Source organism: Pyrgilauda ruficollis, unplaced genomic scaffold, assembly GCF_017590135.1.
Source record: "Pyrgilauda ruficollis isolate IOZ18807 unplaced genomic scaffold, ASM1759013v1 scaffold136, whole genome shotgun sequence".
In the NCBI taxonomy this organism is placed as follows: domain Eukaryota; kingdom Metazoa; phylum Chordata; class Aves; order Passeriformes; family Passeridae; genus Pyrgilauda; species Pyrgilauda ruficollis.
In genome coordinates, this window is record NW_024512099.1 from 1,013,361 (window position 1) to 1,033,477 (window position 20,117).

A 20,117-nucleotide genomic window follows, 5' to 3' on the forward strand; every position below is an offset into this window, starting at 1 on the left:
GACCAAATAGTCAACTTAAGGTCCAAACTGACATCTTCATGCTACAAAACCACATTTATACATTCTACAGGTTATGTTTTTAAACTCATTTAGGGTGTCATTTTGAAGGTCCCAAGTTTGACCGGGGGTGCTCACAATGCCATCAGTGCACAGACAGACCCGTGGGCACAGCTCGGCCCCAGAAGGGCGGCTGAAGTCCCAGGGCCAGTTTGGGGTGTGCTGAGCAGCGCTCTATTTGCTCTCCTCCCAATATTTTATGGGGGCCAACCTCCTGCAGCGTTCTGGGGGGGATCTGGAGCATTGGGGCTGCCCATTCCAAACATTTCAGGAGAAACTTTGTCATTTGGAGGGATCCTCCCAAACATTGGGGCCCTCTAGTGGAGTCCTGCGGCCTCGAGGGGCATCCCCCAGACTGTCCCCAGTCTTTCACTGGTTAATAAAATCAGGTTCGAGGTTTAGTTGCTCCACAACTTGTCGGTGCCCTCCTGCACTGCCTCGGGTTCTGTCCTGCCCCCATACCCAGCCCTGACCTCCTGCCCCAGCCCCGCTAACCCGCCCCGCTCCGTATCCCACACCACACTGAGCCATGGTCAATGGCGGGCACGCCCCTCAGGGAGCACGACAAGGGGCGGGGCCTGCCACAGGGAGGCGTGGCTCCACCGCTGCCCCCAAAATGAGCGACAGCTCCGTTAGCCAATGGCGCGGTAGAGACAGGAGGCGGGCTTCGCCTGACAACTAATGGCAGCGGGAGGCTGGCGGGCAGCGCAGCGCGGCTAACGGCATTGCTATGACGGGCGGCGCCGGCAGCCAATGAGCGGCGGAGAGCGGTGCCACCAGCCAATGAGGCAGCGGGGGTGGGATCGCGGCCAGCCAATGAGGTGGGGCGGAGCGGGGCGCGGCCGAGGCGCGGAGGATCGCGGCGGGCGGATCGCGTCCCGGATGCGGCAGGGCTGCTCCCGGTACCTGTCGGCTGAGCGTACCCGCGGGCCCCGGCCACCCCCGCTCCCTTCCCTCGGTACCCCCAGATCAGGCCCGCCACGCCCTGGGATCCCCTCAGGCAGCAGGCCCAAGCCCACGGCTCTCCCCTTGTTCCTCTTTGTTCTCTCCACCCCTTGGAGCTGCGCCCGCCCCCAGCCGAGCCCGAGTCAACAAAAGCTCCGAGGTCCTCTCCGCGTTTGTGGGGCTGTGGGCTCCCCTTCTTACCCCGTCCGTTCGTGCGTGCCCATCAATTGTGCTCCCGCTCTGCACTCTCCGGCCCTGAACCCACCCCACCCCGGCTGTGCCGAGCCCTCCCGGGGTTCCCTCTGTGCTGCTGGGGTGCCCGTGCCTGCCGAGGGTGCGCTGTGCCCGCAGAGCCCCCGGCGCCATGGGGGAGCCGCGGTACCTGCAGGCCGAGTGCGCTTTCCGGCCCGGGGCACACACGGTGCGGGTGACCCTGAGCCGCAGCACGCTGCGGGTGGAGGTGGAGGCTCACGGCACCGGCGACCTGTGGAGGGGAGAGTTCGATGCCGCCTGTGAGTGCTGGAGGGAGGCTGGGGAGCTGAGGGGATCACCCACGGCTGCCGCTGACCGAAATACCACCCTCTTCTCGCAGTCATCGAAGACCTGACCCGCAAAACGGGGAATTTCAAGCAGTTTGGCATTTTCTGCAGCATGCTGGAGTCGGCACTGACACAGGTGTGGCCGTGCTGCTCCCCCCACACGGTGTTTTGGGGGTAGCTGGCGTGGGGTGTGTGTCCCACCGAGCCCCCTTGCTTTTCAAACTTTCTGCAGAGCAGCGACTCCGTCAGCCTGGAGCTGCTCACCTTCACCGACCTGGAGACCCTGCACAGCCGGAAAGTGGGGGCAATCACCCGGCCGCCCCCTTGCACCTCTTCCCCCCTCAACAACAAGCGCTATCTCATTCTCGTCTACTCTGTGGAGTTCGATAGGTGACAGGGGACACCAGGCAGGGCTCACGGGGGGGTGACTCCAGCCTGACCTCCTCCACGTGCTCTCCTGCAGGATCCATTACCCGCTGCCGCTGCCCTACGCGGGTCGGCCGGACCTCGTGGCGCTGGTGCGGGAGCTGCAGGAGCAGCTGGGGCAGCTCCGGGCACGGCGCCTGGAGGAGACCCAGCGCTTGCGGGATGCGTGAGTGGGGCCGCTGACACCCGGAAGGGTTTGGGGGTTCCTGTCTCTCAGGGTGAGGAGGGAACCCCCAGAGCACCCCCTGCCATTCCCCCCAGGCTGTGGCAGGCACTGGAGGAGAAGCGGGCAGCAGAGGGCCGGCACCAGCGCGAGTACCGGCAGCTGGCTGCAGAGGTGGGCTGGGAGGGTGGGAGCTGCTCTGGGGAGGGACACGGGCTGCCAGATGCACAGTGAGCCTTTCTTCCCCCCTCGAAGCTGGCCCAGGCAAAGGCGTCAGAGCAGAAGCTGCAGCTGCGGGTGAAGAACCTGACAGCTGAACTGGCCTCCTGCAGGAGGGGGTGAGGCTGGGGTGAACCCTGCAGAGGAGCCCTCATGACCATGGGGTGTCCCCCTGTCCACCCCTGATGGTGCTGGTTCTCTTGGCAGCCGCCAGAAATCTGCCAGCCCGGCCCCACGCACTCAGGAGCGACGCTCAGCATCCCTGGAGAGCCACAGGAGCAGCCGGGGCCACCCCTCGCCAAAGTCCCTGTCACCTGCAGGTGTGGGACACTTGGGGACACACACCCAGGAGTGGAGACAGGACATGGCTCACCCCCTCCTCACCCTGACCCCTCCTCTGCCTCCCCCTGCCAGGCTCTCGCCCACCATGCTTCGACCCCACTGCCTTTGTCAGGGCCCGGCAGCGCCGGCAGAAGGAGGCTGAGCTCAGAAAGTAAGTGATGCTGACAGCTCCCTCCATCAGCATCCCTCCCTGGTACCTGGGGGGTCTCCTCCCCCCTTCAGCCCCACATTCCCCCTTATCACCATCTCCCTTGGGTGCAGCCAGCGGCGTGGAGTGGCTTCTGGCAGCAGCAGCCCGGCGAGGAGCCACAGGCGCAGCTCGTCTGGTGAGTGGGGAACGGGAAGAGGGCTGGGGGTGCACCCACTGCGTGCTGGGGCTCCTCCCTCAGCTTCTCCATCCCCGTTTCTCCCTGCAGCTGACAGCTCCCAGAGCTGGCGCCGGGGAGGGAGCCCTGGCAGCAAAGCCCCTGAGCGCCCTGAGCCCTGCAGGTAATGCTGGGGCTGGGCAGAATGGGTGGGCATCCCTTCCAGCACCCTGTAACCCCCCTCCTTGGGCAGGGACAGGAGAGTGACCCGTACACGGAGACCCCTGAGCACCTCGTTCTGCAACGGCCCCTGTGTGGTGAGTGGCTGCCCCTTTGGGGTTCCCCCACCCCTCCATCCCAAAGCAGGGTGACCAGGAGGTCACTGGTGACCCCCAACCTCCCCCCCAGGTGCCTCGCCCAGCTGCCAGCCACAAGCTGCCAGTGTGCAGGACTGCTGGCAAGCGCCCTGGTAAAGGTGAGGCCCCATCTGAGCCCCTAGATATTTGAGGGATACCCTAACCCAGACCTTTGTTAACCCTTTTTTCCTGCACTGCCTGCCCAGAGAACTGCTCCAAGGAGCCCTCAGCTGAACTGGCCGAGATCGATGCCCGGCTGCAGGCTCTGCAGGAGTACATGGACAGCCTGAACACCCACATGTGACCCCTCCAGGGACACACCCCTCTCCCTGTCCACAGGGGGGTGACAGTGGTGGTGTGGTACAAGTGTCCCCCCAAATAAACCTTTGTTTGGCCCCAGAGTGTGTCCTCCTTGGGATGGGGCAAGGGCAGTGTCTCCCAGGAGGGACACAGGGCTGGGGGCACTAAGGACATCACAAAATGTGACAGTACCGCTGCTTGGGGACATGTGGGATACAGCCCAGGCCACCAACCTCTTCCCCTGGGCCACCAGTGAATTCAAAGGCCACTGCAATGTGACACCAGCACCCATGTCACCCTACTCTGTCCCTGCTCCTGTAGCACTACTGTCCTCACAGTGCTGGCCGAGCTCCCCACTATGGCTCTGACACCACCATGCCTTTATTCAGTTCCATGTCACATAAAACAGTGGCATTCGGGGACAATGGTGGTGAGCCAGCACCAAGCTGCAGTTCAGGGATGCTGGCAGCTGGCCAGGGGCCCAGCAGTGAAGATGTCACCAGCACATGCAGGTCCTGGGGCACCACGCTGGCAGTCTCTGTGCCAAAGCCACTGTTTGGTGTCACTGTGGTACACTGGTGATGATGCCACCGTGCTGAGGAGGTCTTCAGGGTCAGTGAGGGGTGCTGCAAACATGACTCCATGTCGGAACTCCACCCTCAGCAGCGCTGATCCTGCCGGCGCTGACCCCGCCGTGGCAGATGCGGTACTGTCGATGCCGAGGGAAGGAAGCAGTGCTGCTAGATGTCCTCCCCGTGTTGGTGCCGCCGCTGGTGCCAGCCGCAGTGGGGATGCTGAAGCGGCTGTGCCGGTCAGAGCTGCCCGCGGATGTCGGGCAGGAGGTGACACGCAGTGACGATGTCGATGGTGTCGGCCACGGCGCGCAGATCGCGGCGGGCCAGGCGCAGGCAGTGCGCTGCCGCGGCGGCGGTGACCTGCGCCCGGCCCAGGGCTCCCCCGAGCCCGCCCAGGCTCCGGGCGGCGCTGCCGTAGCTCTGCCGCAGGGCGCTGCCCACCGCCCCCCGCAGCCGCCCCGTCCCCTCCCGCAGCCGCTGCTGCAGCAGCGAGGGGCCGCCCCCCCACACGGCCGCCGGCTCCTCCGCCAGCACCGGCGGCGTCTTCGGCCTCTGCTGCTCCTCCTCCTCCTCCTCGTCCGTCTCCGAGGCTTCGCCCGGCACCTTCAGCCCGGCCCCGAGGGCCTCCCCGGCTGTCTCCACCAGCAGCTCTGGCTCCGAGTCGCTCTCGGAGGCTTCGCCCGGCACCACCCGGGGAGGGCGGGGGGCGGCCATGGCCTGGAGGGGACACGGGTGCGTCAGGGGAGGGGGACACCCGGCCTTGTCCCTGCGGACCCCCTCCCGATCCCCTGGGCTCAGACCCCTCTAGCCCCCACCCAGCGATCCCGGGGGCTCCCGCGGCCCCGGCAGTGACCCCACATCCCCGGGAGCGACCCCACGTCCCCACAGCGGGGTCCCCTCGATCCCACATCCCCACAGCACGGTCCCACATCCCCCCACAGTGACCCCACACCCCCACAACAGGGTCTTACACCCCCACAGCAGGGTCCCACATCCCAACAGCGGGGTCCCCTCGACCCCACAGCCCCACAGTAACCCCGCATCCCCACAGCAGGGTCCCACATCCCCACAGTGACCCCACAGCGGGGTCCCCTCGATCCCATATCCCCACATCGGGGTCCCACATCCCCCCACAGTGACCCCACGTCCCCACAGCAGGGTCCCACATCCCCCCACAGTGACCCCACGTCCCCACAGCAGGGTCCCACAGCCCCCCAGTGACCCCACATCCCCACACCAGGGTCCCACAGCCCCACTGCAGCTCCCCCGGCCCGCTCCCACCTCCGGCCCGCAGCGCCGCAGGTCACATGACGCGCCGCCCACGTGACCGCACCCGGAAGTGCCGGCTCCAGCAGGCCCAGGAGCACAAAAATCTGAAATAAAGAGAGAAAACCACTAAGGGTGGGACTAAATAACATAAAGCCGGAATTGCACAATGAACTCCAATAAACTAATGGAGCAGAACTTATAAAAGTGAGAGACCTCGTGGCCGGTCGTGCATTTTGTGACCATTTTGGTTCATCTTGTGCTGCCCAAGGTGGATCCACTGAGGAGATCCTTTTACTAAATCCCTGCTTTATTCTTTAACTCTGCCCAGCCTCTGCTCCAGGTCAGCCTTCTGAAGGCATCACCCTCTAGAAGAACTTTAAATGGCGTTGTTGCCGTGGTGCTCCCCGCAGCGCTCTGAAGGTGGCAGCGCACAACACATTTCTGGGGTGTTTCTGACTCAGGTTTCTGTGCTTCCAAACATGCGGGTGCTTGGGTTAATGCAGTCGCTGCATATCTGCATTTTCCCAGATGACACTGGCACTTTTCCTTTGCAATTTTTCATTATGGACAAGACAGCATTTTATCTTTACAGTCTTACACACTGTGGGCTATCTGCTTATTTCAATTGACTTTTCCCTAGTTTGCTTTTTTACTTTTCTTCTACCTTTATTCTAGTTCATTTGGAAGCAAATCACTTGGAACTCATATAAGTCCTCTATCTCTAGTGTGTGCTTTTTTTTTTTTTTAATTTTTTTTTTAATGTTTCAACTTTCCAGGAAAAATGTTTCCAGAGCCCTGAGTGAATTAAACAAATAACACATGATTTTCCATAAAAGGAACAAACTGGCTCCGTTGCGGATAGGGAACTGCTTTTTGTTTATTAAAAGCTGATGCTTTAAAAGTAAGAGAAGGTAGCTGGGGCTTTAGGAATGATGAAAAATTGGATTTCCTCTCTGTTGCTGCAGGTGGCCTGGCATGACTCAATGTTTTTACATTTGCTTGCAGAAAGTGATGTAAATTACAGCACACTGTGACCATTTTGCATTGAAAAATGTATTTATTTCTATCTGCCATTCGTGTCTTTTTTAGCTGTGTGAAAAACGCCAATCACTTGTTTTTAAAATTTTAAATGTTTAATAGCAATGAAATGGTTATAAAAATAGCAATATAATTAGAGTAATAAAAATTGGGACAATTAGGATTTAGGGCAATACGAGACAATAAAAACAAAGAGTTAGGGACGGTCTGGGTACCTTTTCTGGGCAAAATAAGCCCAAAAAGGGACCCACATTAGCAGAGGATTAACCCTTAAAAGCCACAGCCTGTTGCACATCCATACACCTCACACATGATGCATAAATTCCATTCCAACACAGGATTCTGTCTGGTCACTGTAAACTTCTTCCTCTGAATGCTGACAGCTCTTCAGGGCTGAGTGGGGTGGGAAGAAGTTCGTTTCTTCTCATAATGGGGCAATAAATTGCTTTTAAGGGTTAATCCTCTGTTAACGTGGATCCTTTTTCAGGCTTATTTTGCCCAGAAAAGGTACCCAGATTGTCCCTAACTCTTTGTTTTTATTGTCTCGTGTTGTCCTAATCGTCCCGATTTTTATTACTCTAATTATATTGCTATTTTTATAACCATTTCATTACTATTAAACTTTTAAACTTTTAACACCAAGTGACTGGTGTTTGTCACAATCTGTACAGGTGAATTGATTCTGTCCCAGGGGATTTTCGGGGTGGGAAGGTCAGGCATGCAGATACTCTGGGCAGGCTATATTTACTCTGCAGTGCCTCTGTCAGCAGCCATACATAGCCACTCTCTCTCAGGGCAAGCAGCCCCAACAAATCAGTGCTCTGAGAAACCCTCAAGGACCTTCATTAAATCTGTAATGCAAAAGTTTCCAAAAAATAGAATGCTCTGTCTGTGTCTGGAGTCTTCATAGCCGTGGTAAGTGATTGCATTTTCTCTGTCTTTTGGAACAGAAATGATTTCTGTTGTGAGTTTTAGCTGAAATTTGGATTAAAAGCTTTTTCTCTGTTTTCTAATAATAGCAATGTAATTAAAAGTTCAGCGTTTATTTCATGTTTTGCCTCAAGGCATAATAGAATATCCATACATTTGTACATATATATTTTTTTATTATGGTCTTGCCACATCCTGTGGATGTGGGCTCTAAGGAAACAGCCACATTCTTTTCCTACATGCCAGAATTTCTGGACTAAAGGCCACATTCATCAAAGCTAAAAAAGAGAAATTTTCCCTAAAAGGAACCCAGATTTGCCTAGACCATACAAAGATGAGGAAAACAGACAAAGAAACAACATTGCCCTGCTTATTAAAAAACAATATTACACCATTGATTGGAAAATTACCTTCCTACTGTTTCAAGTTGCTGCTTTGGCATGCTGATCACTAGATTTTCTATCTCAGAAAACACTGGGATAATTGAAAAATAATGAATGTGAATGAAAAACAATGACTGAATATTGTGATTACTGCACTCTCATGTGGTCTTTTGCTTCCCACAGCCATGGGTATCCTTTCTGTACTTGCTCTGCCATTGCTGCTCTTGGGGATCAGTGGAATTATTTACATTTACCAGTCAGTCAGGTGGCTGCTGTCCAAGTCAGCCGTGCAGAACAAGGTGGTGGTGATCACAGATGCCATCTCTGGGCTGGGCAAGGGTGAGTTGTGAGTGAGTTGTCTCGTTTCTTCTCAGTGGCAGAGAACAGAAGCAGCCAGAGAGCCACGCTCTGGGTGATAAACATGCACACATGGCCTTGGATGTATTCAGAACTGGCTGGATGAAGCAGAAGTTAATAATAAAAATAAATATGTTTATATTTGTAATCATAAATATATTTTATATAATATATAACAACTGTATTGTTATATTTGTATGTATAATATAAATATATTATCTTTAGTATATATATTTATATTATATAATTATTATACTGATAAACGAGTAGGAGCTGCAGAGCTTTGCATTTATTTAATTCAATAGAACGAGAGGTTTTGGAAGAGCACTGAGTGCTATTTTTAGCTGTTGCTACTGTAAGATCTCATTTCACAGGCTGTCAGTGCAGGGTGGCTGCATAAACAGGTGTCACCTTACTTTTTACATGTTCCTTTTCAGCCCTTAGACACTTCAACAGCTCCTGCTTCTTGTGAACAGCAATGCTCACCCCTTTGTCCCTATTTTTATCTCTTCAGCCTCTATATATATTTTAAATATCACCTGAATTACTCCTCCAGTGCTCCCAGCTGGGCTGCCTGGCTCTGTGCAGTGTGGGTGGCTTCAGAGGACAAAGAAGAAGAGGCTGCTTAGAACAGAGGCTGGACAGAGTTAGAGAATAAAGCAGGGATTTATTAGAAGGCTTCCTATTTCCCACCTATTTTATTATTATATATATTATATATATTGGAAAAGGTTAAGAGAATAAAGTGGGTATTTATTAAAGGCCTTCAATAAATACACCTTGGGCAGTGCAAGAACCTCCCAGAGGCTACACCCAAGATGGACAATGATCACAAGTTTTTTATACAGACATAGGTTTGGTCTATTTGCATATCAGGGGTTAATTGTCCAATTACATCTTCAGGTAATGAAGGAATACTCCCCCAGTTTGCTTCTCCCTGCAATTTTCTTTTAAAAATTAAATTTTTAAATTTTGTTTAATTAAAAATTATTTTTTTTTCTTTTAAAAATTTAATTTTTTAATTTTGTTTAGACTTTTTGGGCCCTGAGGCTGTAGGGTATCCTTGGATCTCAGGCCTAGAGAAATTGTTCTGTCTAACCAAAATGTGAAGGCAGCAGCTGACAATTTACATGGAGTTCAGAGTTTTGCACTAATGGATCTGCAAAATACAAAGGCTAAAACTGAAGGCATCAAGGATGTGCAATAATTTATTTAAACAGCTAATCTGGGTGGCCAGCCACTTTGCATCTCTGCTCCAGAGGAGGTCACAAAGATGCCCAGAGGGCTCTGCTCTGGAGCCAGGCTGGCAGAGTGGGTGTTCATCCATATTATATTATATTAATTATATTATATTATAGTAATTATATTTTATTATATTTATTATATTATATTTATTATATTATATTTATTATATTATATTTATTATATTATATTTATTATATTATATTTATTATATTATATTTATTATATTATATTTATTATATTATATTTATTATATTATATTTATTATATTATATTTATTATATTATATTTATTATATTATATTTATTATATTATATTTATTATATTATATTGCTATACTAAAACTATACTAAAAAGAATAGGGAGAAAGGATGCATCAGAAAGCTGAAAAAGAATAGAAAGGAATGACAACAAAAGCTCATGATTCCCAGAGAGTCCGAGCCAGCTGACTGTGATTGGCCATTAATTAGGAACAACCAACATGCCCCAATCAAAGATGCACCTGTTGCATCCCACAGCAGATAGTTAATGTTTATGTTTAATTCCTGAGGCTCCTCGGCTTCTCAGGAGAAAATCCTATGGAAAGGATTTTCATAAAATATGTCATGGTGGCAGCAAACCTTGGAGCCACTTCCAGGGCCTGAAGGGGCTCCGGGAGAGCTGGAGAGGGATGGGATATCGAGGCGACGCCACGTCTGGGAGGAAATTAATTAATTTATTAGTTTATTATACTATATTACACTCCATCTAAACTGGAACTGCACAAAATCTGGTGACTCCTGCTGACTGACAGCCTGCACACCCTTGGCCCTGACAGGCCAAGGAGACCAAACCCGCTCTGGGTACGGAATCTCCACATTGCATTCTGCTTTGCCACAACACAGGAGCAGCAAATGAGACAAGAATTGCTTTGGCCATCCTTTTCTCTGCTTCTCTCACTGCTTCTCCCAGGTTCAGAGAATGTGAATCCCACAGAGAGGGATTTTGGGCAGGGCCTGGTGTGACAGGCCAGCTGTGGATGTGGGCTCCAAGGAAACAGCCACGTTCTTCCCCTACGTGCCAGAATTTCTGGACTAAAGGTGACATTCATCAAAGTTAAAGAAAGGAGAAACAAATCTATGATGATTGAAGATGTTTCCAATGGTTTGTGATTGTTATTGAAACCTAGTTCCTGTTTCTTCTGAGTGCTGCAACTCAGAAAAGTTCAGGGAAGTTCTAGAGGAGAACATTATTGGTTTCCCTTTTCATCTTTATTGCTGTTCACATAGAAGTCTCTCATTTTTTTTTTCCACAAGATTGCCTCAACTGTTTAGGAAAAGTACTGCTATAATTGTTCTGGCAAATACTCTTTTGGGCATTAAATTAAAAATCCTTCTATGCTAGAAAAAGAAAAAAAAAAAAGAAAATGGAAGGCGTTCATAAAATTACTGTTGTAAATAATGAAAAAGATTGCTTAAATAAAAGCTTCCAGCTGCACAGCTTTGCAAAACTACAAGGGTGGATCCATAAATACTTCCATAACAATATTAAGAGTCTGACATGATCATTTAAGAAATCTAAAATGGGTAGATTAGCATAACTGGATTTCCTGTGGGTATTGAAATCTGGAGGAAATGTTTCCTGGAGGACAGCAAGCACTGGAGTTGTTCTGTAGCCCATTCAACACAGGCATTATCCCATTACATTAAATTTAATTTATTTCTCACCTATGTACTATCACAAATCAATGCTTTCTTTTTTCTCATATTATTTTAAAATTAATGAATTTTAAAGCATGGATTCACCACCCTTAGCAAAACCAGCATCCCATTTCAAGCAAAATAAACAAAATCAATTTGCCACTATTGTAATTATTATTTTTTTTAATGTATTTCTCTCCTAGAATGCTCTCGTGTGTTTCATGCAGGAGGAGCAAGGCTTGTGTTGTGTGGCAGGACATGGGAAAAGTTAGAAGCCTTGTATGATGCCTTAATTAGTGTGACAGACCCCAGCACGGTAGGTGTTCATAGCCTGGGATAAACCTTGCTCAGGGACAGAATGCAATTTTAGATCCAGCAAAAAAATGTACAAGAAATGTGATTTGTTATCAATGATGGCTTTGGTCACCCAGGTAATAACAGCAAACACAGTCCAGGGAGGCATGGTGCCAAAATCCTGCTCTCCTGAGGATTTCTGTGGAGCATCTGGGTGCTCCTGTGCTCTGAGCAAGCCACCCAGCTAGAAATCCTCCGCAGAGCAATTTGCCTGATAATTTGGGTGGAAGGGATCCAAATGCTTCATTTAATGGCAGGAAACGCTGTCAGTTTTTCAGTTATCTCATTCGTGTGCTCAAGGAGTGGGAGATAGGGCTAAAGATCAAATTCATTTTGAGCTTCTCCACTGTTTGGGGGAAACAAACCCCCCCAGACAGAAGGGATTTGGGGTAAAAGAAGAAAACTCTGTTTTCCTCATGGCCACTGCCAGTGGAGATGCAAGACTCCAGCTCTTGGGCAGGTGTTTCTTGAGGCTCCTGGCAAAGCTTCCCTTCTGTGGCCAACATTCAGCTGACTGTTCCAGGGCACAGGTGTTCCTGAAGGCATCACATAAATTTTGCAGCAGTTGCTCATCAGACCTACAAAAATCTGTGGGGTTTTTTTTGGGTTTTTTTTTTTGGTTGGTTTTTTTTGGGGTTTTTTTTTCCCAGTGGGCTTTATTTGTCTGCATAAATAACCACAAAAATAGTGTGTTCATGCTGGCCTGCACAGATTCAACTAGGGAAAAATATTAAGTATGACTAAAAGTTCTGCATTACATTCTCTAATTAATACAGTAAAGGGGAAAAGCTTCAAGTTCATTCCTCTGTCCCACAGCTGATAAAATCTGATTTTGCAGAAACCATACAAAAGTAAACTCCATTTGTGTAACCTAGAGCAAAACAAACCCTTCCTACCTTCCATCTGTCCCCGTGTGTGTGTAGCTCATCTGTCAGAGCACTAAACCCCATCTCTTGTCAGCAAAGGGTTCTTCCCACAAAGACCCTTGAACTGTAGGAATCTTGAACTGCTGGGAGTCACCCTGGTGTCTATTTTCTGTTTCCATTGACAACAAGAGACAAAACTCAGCAGGAGCTAGTGCAGCTGAGCCTTCAGTGGTGATCTGCTTCATCCGAAATTCGGTGCTGTGAGCACCCATTATCACAGAATCACAGGATGGGTGGGATTGGAAGGGATCTTAAACACCCCCCAGTGCCACCCCTGCCATGGCAGGGACACCTTCCACTGTCCTTGAGTTCTCCAAGCCCTGTCCTTGGGCACTGCCAGGGATCCAGGGGCAGCCACAGCTGCTCTGGGCACCTGTGCCAGGTCCTTGCACCCTACAGGGAACAATTTCCCCCAATATCTCATGTAGCCCTGCCCTTCAGTGGGAAGCCATTCCCTGTGTCCTGTCTCTCCATCCCTTTGTCCCAAGTCTCTCTCCAGCTTTCCTGGAGCCTTTTCAGGCACTGGAAAGAACATTAAAACCCCCCAGAGCCTTCTCCAGGCTGAACAACCCCAGCTCTCATTGCTGAACTACCTTCTTTCTAGAGTGAGGCAATTTTCAAATCTTAGATTTATGTGAGAATGACAAAAACACTTTGAGTATCAAGGTAAATTAATGAACAAGACAAGGAAATAGAAATAGAAATAGAAATAGAAATAGAAATAGAAATAGATAGATGGAAATAGAAATAGAGTTTGTACATAACAAGTGCCACTGAAATGGGTCTTTTGCTCACCAGACATATGCACCAAAGCTGATTCTTCTGGATATCACAGACATCAGCTGCATCAGAGATGTAGCTAAGGAAATCCTGAACTGCTATGGCTGTGTGGATGTACTGATCAACAATGCAAGCATGAAGGTGAAAGGAGCAGTGCAGAGCATTTCACTGGAACTTGATAAAAAGATAATGGATGCCAACTATTTTGGACCTATAACATTAACCAAAGGTAATTTTTTCCCTTTTTTTTTATGCTGTTACCACCCAAAGTACATTGGCAATTAAATGTGTTAATTAATACTGCAGCCAACTCTGCATGTAGAATTGGATTTTGTGATACTTTTTCTTGCAGTATTGAGACAACCTTCACTAAATTTGTGCTATTTACACTTCAGCTGTTGCTCATTTTCACTAAATACACTTTTACTTACGTGGCTCTTTCTTGCATTTCTCTTTTTGCAGCCATTCTTCCTAACATGATCTCAAGAAGAACGGGCCAAATTGTTCTAATTAATAGCATCCAAGGGAAAATAGGAATTCCATTTCGTGCAGCTTGTAAGTTATACATTGCAAAAAATAAAATTCTAGTGCATAAGTTGTGAGGAGTCCCTGACACTCATCATAGGTTATTAGAAGTGCTAATTTGCATCCAAATTTTGCATTATTACAGTATTTGGCTGAATTTTTTTTTTCCAATTGGAGCTCAGTTGGAAATAGTTAAAATGCTACCTTAGAAATGTAACTGCTGCCTAGGGGACTTGAGAATAGGATGATAAAAATGTGACAGCATATTAAAAAAAAATTATATATTGTATAGTTTAAATCTATATCAGATCTATACTTGTGCATATTGAAATGAATATTTTGTTCTTTTTTGTTGAAACCTTCATGAAGAATAGTGTGTAAATATAAAATATGAGTAGATAAGAGCTACTGAAACCTTCATGAAGAATAGTGTGTAAATATAAAATATGAGTAGATAAGAGCTACTGCTTTGGGAAGCAATAATGTATTTAGGTGTGGGAGTTTAAAAGGAGATGTAGGAATTGCTCTCTGCTTGGCTTTCCAGAAAATTTTTGAGTTTTCATCGAAAACTCCTGAGGAATCAAGGCTGTTCTGAATTATGATGGAAAGTCTTTGCATTAATAAAATACAAAATTAGTGGACAGAAAATATAGGAGAGATGTAAAGAGACATTTTCAGCTTGGCACAGATGTAAACAGACATTTTTATCTGGACAGAAAGTCAGAGTGAGCGATGGGCTCTGAATTAAAAATTCTGTGAGACCTCAGAATTGTGACTTATAGTCCCATGAAAGCAAATCACAGTGACATAATCTGTAAGGAAAGCAGCAGAAAAAATAAATTAAAACATATCTTTATGTCTTTGTAAATTTATGTACAAATAAATTGTGGCAAATAAATTTAGTTAAAAATAAGATGTGGCAAGAGCCCACATCTTGAGCATGGTGTGCTGTTCTGGTCTCCCATCTCAAAAGAAATGTAAGAACTACAAAAAAAGGCTCTAAAAAGAAACAAGACATTGATGTGACATCTGGAATCCTCCCCATCTAGGACACAGACAGTTGTGTCAAGATAGTTTGTGTATGTGTAAAACCATAAGAAGCAGAAGAGCCAATAAAGTGAGTTTGTACAAAGCCCCTACCAATATTTATTTGCATAAAGAAATAGAAATAATAGAAATAGAAACAGATGAAATAGAAATAGCATGAAATGAAGCTGCCAGAAGAAGGGATGTCAGAATGAATGCATGGAGAAGCATCTCTCTATTCCCAGAGCCCACCTGGATATGCACAGGTTGATTTTCCTGTAAACTGAGGGTGATTGAGGTGACTGAGCACTTGCAGCTCTGCACTGAGCACACAGTTCTGTTTGGTGGTCAAGTTTCACTCACTATCATCTTGTTCATCCTGTTCTCAATAAAAAGGCTCTAAAAGCAGATGGAAAAGTCTTGACATTCAGTTACTTTAGAATTCACTTTAGCATTAAAAGCTGCTGCAGGGCAAAGCCCTGATCAGATTAAAAGCATGAGGAGCACTGCATTCCAGCAGTGGAAGATGTCACTGCATTTCATGGATGTGTTACAAACTGCAGAAACAGAAGGTGTGAGGACTCATCTCAGGGACAATTCCATCCACCAAAGACATTTCTGAGCTGTAGGGATAACAGAATTGTTATTTCCTAACCCAGAAATAACAATTTAGGTATTTCAGACTGGGAAATGCAGACATGTGCTGTTTGACACCTCCAAGACACTGCATGCACTGTTGTCCTGTACAGATAATTTCTTGTTGCTTGTTTTAAATATGTCATGCAATAATTTCACTGGGTGAAACAATTCTTTTGTACTTTGGTTAATCATTCCCTGCTCATTTTCCCAAACATTGATGCTTTATTATACACCTGCTTCCATGCAATCATAGATCTAAACATGCATATGTGTGCTTTTTACTTTTAGATGCTGCTTCCAAGCATGCTGCTGTAGGCTTTTTTGATTGCCTTAGAGCTGAAATGGAGGAATTTGATATTTCTGTCAGCACTGTGAATCCAACCTTCATCTGTTCCTACCATCGCCAGCCAGCACCAGGCAACTGGGAGGCCTCTATTTGGAAATGTAAGTTTGGGTGGGTGAAGATGAGGCACATAAAGCAGGAGAGAGGCTTTTCCAGGGTAAAAAACAAAAGGAAAAATGATGGAAATGGCAGAAAGGATGAACAGGTATGAGGAGCAAAAGGAAAGAGATGTTGGAGAGGGAATGTTAGCCTGGTGAAAAGAGAAGGAATGTGGAATGAGACAGTGTTATGTGAGAAAATAAATATATCAGGGCATCAGGAATGGAGGGAGAGGAGAGCACAAAAGGTCCAGAGGGACAATCCCACTGCACTCAGATTGCTCCTTCCCTTAGGGACTGTAAGGACTTTACCTCAGTTATGGAAAGATCTTGGCCACACACTGATGAGGAGAATGGAGTAGGGGTTGGAAGTGCATAGAAATCAAACTGATTTGACTGATTCACTAGCTGTGTGCCTTTCAACAGCATTCCCTCAGGGTATCTGTCTGTGTGTAGCTCTCACTCCTGTCTCACTTACAGTCTTTTTCAGGAAGGTGTCCTATGGTGTGCACCCCGTGGAGGTGGCAGAGGAGGTCCTTGCCACGGTGAGCAGGAAGAAGCAGGAGGTGCTTATGGCCAACCCCATCCCCAGAGCAGCAGTTTACATCAGAACATTCTTCCCTGAGCTGTTCTTTGCCATTGTTGCCTCAGGGATTAGGGAAAAGCTGAAGACGGAAGAGGAAAATTGATTTTGTTCAGTTATTTCCTTGCTTTTCCTGAAAAAAAAAAAGGTTTTTGTTTTGAATGTCAGTGACTTGTGTTGCTTGCTATGAGTAGAATAATTCCACTATCATTGACACACACAATTATCTACAAATTTAGGAACTTCAGGCCATTGAAGGGTCAGCTGGACTAGCTCCTAAATTTAAATTTAAATCATCTATAAATTGGTTTTAGGGATTATGACACTGTGCCATTGGAACCAAACTGCTCTTGCTGTTATGAGTCCCACTGCTCACATAATTTCCACCAGCTTACTTACATACCTCATTCATGATGCAATCACCAAACATGACAGAGTTCTGAGGGCAAAGGAATATCTGTCATCTTGCAGGGACATGAACCTTTGCTCTGATTGAATTGCTCTGGTTTCAAGAAACCTGGCTCAGGGAGGTTTCACCTCTGGGATGGAGGGCTCATTCCTGCAGCACCTGCTGGAGCTCCATCTATTTTCTGGTGTTTTATTGGGTTTTTTTGTACTGTGGTTTTATTGTACTGTGAGTGGCTATGCCTTCACTGGGAGGTCAAACAGTCATTTGTTCACAATTTTCTTGGTCCTCAGCAGAACTCTGCTCCTTCAAACCAGTGGGCATTTGCTGTGGTCTCAGTTCTGTTTGTTTCTGTGCCTCAGCAGCAGCCAAGTCCTCCACATTTCCATAAGAGCAAGATGCAGAGTAAGCGTAATTTCATCAGAAAAGGATCAGGCACCACAGGACATCCCAGCTAACCAACATTGTTTGTGGCTGCCCCATCCCTGGAAGTGTCCAAGGCCAGGTTGGAGGGGCTTGGAGCAACTTGGGGTAGTGGAAGTTGTCCCTGCCATGACAGATGCTCTTGGAGGTCCCTTCCAACCCAAACCATTCTGTGATTTCTATGATCTCTATTATTGTCCTTCTTTGTTGTAAAAACAAGTGGATTACATGTTAAAATAAGCTGAATAATCCTTCTGCTCCATTTTGCACATTCTGGAGATCAGCAGAAATTCTTCACACAATTTCACTTCCAAACTTCAAGCAGTTCAAGGAGCCACAGCAGGAGGCAGTGAAAGAGGTAAAATAATACCAGTGTCCCACCAAGAAAGTTTTAAAAACCAGATGTATTTTTACCTAGAAAGTTGAGTCTGAATGATTTTCAAATTCCTGAAATGTTCTGCAGGGAAGGCAGGACTGAGCTGTTCTCCATGTCTGCTGGAGTGGGACAATGTGCTAAAATTGCTGCCAAGGAGATTTACAGGGACAGCATTTTCTGCTAAGAATAGTTAAGCACAAAGGATAAATTGCCACAGAAATTTTCAAATGCCTGTCTTCAGAAGCTTTAAAGAAGAGATTAATGAAACATCTGTAAAAAAGCAATGTAGCTTTAGTTTATCCTGCCTAAAAGAAAAGAAGGATTAGATGACCTTTTAAATGGGTCACACTTTTCTCTAATTCAGTGGCTTTTTCTCATCTTGAAGATGAGGTTTCTCCACTGGTATTTCAGACACAATATTTTTTTTTCCCCCTCTGGGGAAATCTATTATTTAATCTGAAGTTTTCTATTTCATTTGTTGATCTCTGTTTCGCTGTCTCACCTGTGGATATATGTTGCACATAAAAATATTATGATAAGAAAAAGAAATGTTAAGACAAGTTCAGGATAACAGGAATTGCATCCCAGAGGTGCCTATTTATCTCATTAGCTCCCAGTGGTAATGAGGACTGCTGGAGATCTGTGTCTGAAATTTACTGAGATGCCATATTCATCAAAAGTGATTAGATTTAATGAATCAGAATAAAAATGCTGCTGGTGCTTTTCCTCTGCTTTCAAATAATGTGGTGCCAGGACTTACTGGGTGTCAAAAGTTAAAATAAGAGGCAGAATATGAAACTGTGGCTTACAAATAGGGATAAGAAATCTTGCATTTCATCAGGTGAATTTATTTGCCAGATATCCAGCAGAAGACATACAGCTTCTGGAATGGTTAGCATGAGAAAAAACAGCTTGAGATTTAAGAATGGATCTGGATGGATTCTTACTGCACAATTATTTAAATAGCCCTTGCCCACCTACAGCACTTTAGATGCTTGCAAACCAGTGTAAGAAACAATCCTGAGGAAATGGCAGAGACTGTCAGGCTGTTAGTGACCTGCAGGCTGAGAAAAATAAAATGAGGCACTTGCATAAATTGGATTTTTCAAAGAACTTGTAGGCATTATCCAAGTATGTTCCTGGATGAGCTGGAAATTCTTCTATGACACCCAGGAACAGCATGAGATGGGTAAAAATCTATTTTAAAAAGAGTTAGGGTTGACAAAAAGCAGAAAGTCAGATGGAATCAGAAATAATTGCTCTGTTGGTGAAGGTGTTAGAAACATACCCATCACAAAGAAATGGGTGAACCAAGGGGAAGGAAGGAAGGAAGATCTTGTGTTTTGGTCAAGGGATTGACACTGCTTCTGACAGAGTGGGCACCAAACTCTCCTGCTTTCCTCCCCTGCTGGACTGAAGGTGGCACTTTCAGAGCACTGTAAAGGATAAAACCAGACTTTTCTAAAGATTAAAGAGGAAACCTTATTGCTGTTGCAGCCCCCTAGTAGGATGGTGTAGGGAATATGGAGGCAGATTCTTCTCAAATATGCACAGTAGAAATAAAAAAGGTAATGGACATAAACTGGAACACATGACCTGCTGATTTGATACAGGGCATGGTTCTTCTACAATTGCAGCAGTGAATTTCTACTATTGCAGCAGTGAATTTCTACAACTGCAGCAGTGAATTTCTACAACTGCAGCAGTGATTTTCTACAATTGCAGCAGTGAATTTCTACTATTGCAGCAGTGAATTTCTACAATTGCATCAGTGAATTTCTACAATTGCATCAGTGAATTTCAACAACTGCAGCAGTGAATTTCTACAATTGCAGCAGTGAAGCTTTGGGACCTGTTGCCAATGAGGAAATCTCATTTTTTTAAGCATATTCCATACATAGACAAAATCTCTCCTCTCTTACCACTAATGTTTTTCTTCTGATTTAATGATGCCTCTCTGTTATCAGCTCCACCTTATCACTGGCCATAACCTGACCTGTTCCAGGTCCTGCTGGCTGAACAAGCTCAAACTGTATTTATTGCCTGGGTAAAGATATGTAGGAATTTTTATGTAGATATGTAGGAGCTGCTCAGTAGACTGTGCAGGATCTGCCACCCAGGGTTCACACGTGTTTCCCAAGGGGATCAAGAACAGGAATATTCTGGTGTCCAGCCAGGCAGGCACATGGCTCAGTTCCATGAGGAAGCTCCGTGATGATCCTCAGAGTGGAACAGCTCCATGTTCCTGATCTGTGATGACTGCAATCATTTCCACCTCCCCATCTCTAATGTGATTATAGATTCTTTATGTAGAAATGTATAAGTCAAATTTTGCTTCTTTCTGACTCTGTTGCCAGAATGATTCCTGGAGAATTCCAAAGGTGAGTTGTGTGCTGTCCACAACCAGGTATTTTTTAGATTTCAGTTTGCCTCCTTATGAATCTTCCAAATTTTATTTGCCTTCTCATTTTATGTAAGGGTTTACACTGAAACCTGTTCCCTCTACCAGCTTT

General features: G+C 46.8%; 3 protein-coding genes across 6 annotated transcripts; 2 read left to right on the forward strand and 1 right to left on the reverse strand.

Annotated features, from left to right (window-relative positions):
* Positions 1-880: 880 nt before the first annotated feature.
* CCDC61 (coiled-coil domain containing 61) lies at positions 881-3,884 on the forward strand. Of its 4 annotated transcripts, none has more exons than XM_041459489.1 (14): positions 882-959; positions 1,354-1,514; positions 1,595-1,677; positions 1,774-1,931; positions 2,005-2,133; positions 2,229-2,304; positions 2,386-2,468; positions 2,557-2,669; positions 2,764-2,842; positions 2,953-3,017; positions 3,108-3,180; positions 3,250-3,313; positions 3,393-3,471; positions 3,559-3,884. In XM_041459489.1, the coding sequence occupies exons 1-14, from the start codon at positions 940-942 to the stop codon at positions 3,654-3,656; spliced, it is 1,281 nt and encodes a 426-aa protein (XP_041315423.1). In that variant the 5' UTR covers positions 882-939; the 3' UTR covers positions 3,657-3,884. The 4 variants fall into 4 exon arrangements, with proteins under 4 accessions (XP_041315421.1, XP_041315423.1, XP_041315422.1 ...); XM_041459490.1 differs by having other exon boundaries at positions 883-959; positions 3,405-3,471; XM_041459487.1 differs by having other exon boundaries at positions 881-959; positions 2,953-3,180.
* Positions 3,885-4,015: 131 nt separating this feature from the next.
* On the reverse strand, positions 4,016-5,566 carry BLOC1S3 (biogenesis of lysosomal organelles complex 1 subunit 3). The gene is made up of 2 exons (XM_041459491.1): positions 5,509-5,566; positions 4,016-4,944 (listed from the first exon to the last, which is right to left on the reverse strand). The coding sequence occupies exon 2, from the start codon at positions 4,939-4,941 to the stop codon at positions 4,465-4,467; it is 477 nt and encodes a 158-aa protein (XP_041315425.1). The 5' UTR covers positions 4,942-4,944; positions 5,509-5,566; the 3' UTR covers positions 4,016-4,464.
* Positions 5,567-7,307: 1,741 nt separating this feature from the next.
* DHRS7C (dehydrogenase/reductase 7C) lies at positions 7,308-16,566 on the forward strand. Its single transcript, XM_041459457.1, has 7 exons — positions 7,308-7,449; positions 8,031-8,186; positions 11,329-11,441; positions 13,204-13,414; positions 13,648-13,740; positions 15,664-15,819; positions 16,297-16,566. Exons 2-7 carry the CDS (start codon positions 8,033-8,035, stop codon positions 16,503-16,505), a joined length of 936 nt encoding a protein of 311 aa, XP_041315391.1. The 5' UTR covers positions 7,308-7,449; positions 8,031-8,032; the 3' UTR covers positions 16,506-16,566.
* Positions 16,567-20,117: the final 3,551 nt, after the last annotated feature.

Coding starts and splice junctions, on each gene's coding strand:
- BLOC1S3 (XM_041459491.1), bottom strand. CDS start 4,941: ATGGCCGCCCCCCGCCCTCCCCGGGTGGTGCCGGGCGAAGCCTCCGAG.
- DHRS7C (XM_041459457.1), top strand. CDS start 8,033: ATGGGTATCCTTTCTGTACTTGCTCTGCCATTGCTGCTCTTGGGGATC. Junction 8,187..11,328: donor CATCTCTGGGCTGGGCAAGG/GTGAGTTGTGAG, acceptor TTTCTCTCCTAG/AATGCTCTCGTGTGTTTCAT. Junction 15,820..16,296: donor GGAGGCCTCTATTTGGAAAT/GTAAGTTTGGGT, acceptor TCTCACTTACAG/TCTTTTTCAGGAAGGTGTCC.
- CCDC61 (XM_041459487.1), top strand. CDS start 940: ATGCGGCAGGGCTGCTCCCG. Junction 2,469..2,556: donor CTGGCCTCCTGCAGGAGGGG/GTGAGGCTGGGG, acceptor TTCTCTTGGCAG/CCGCCAGAAATCTGCCAGCC. Junction 3,472..3,558: donor TGGCAAGCGCCCTGGTAAAG/GTGAGGCCCCAT, acceptor CTGCCTGCCCAG/AGAACTGCTCCAAGGAGCCC.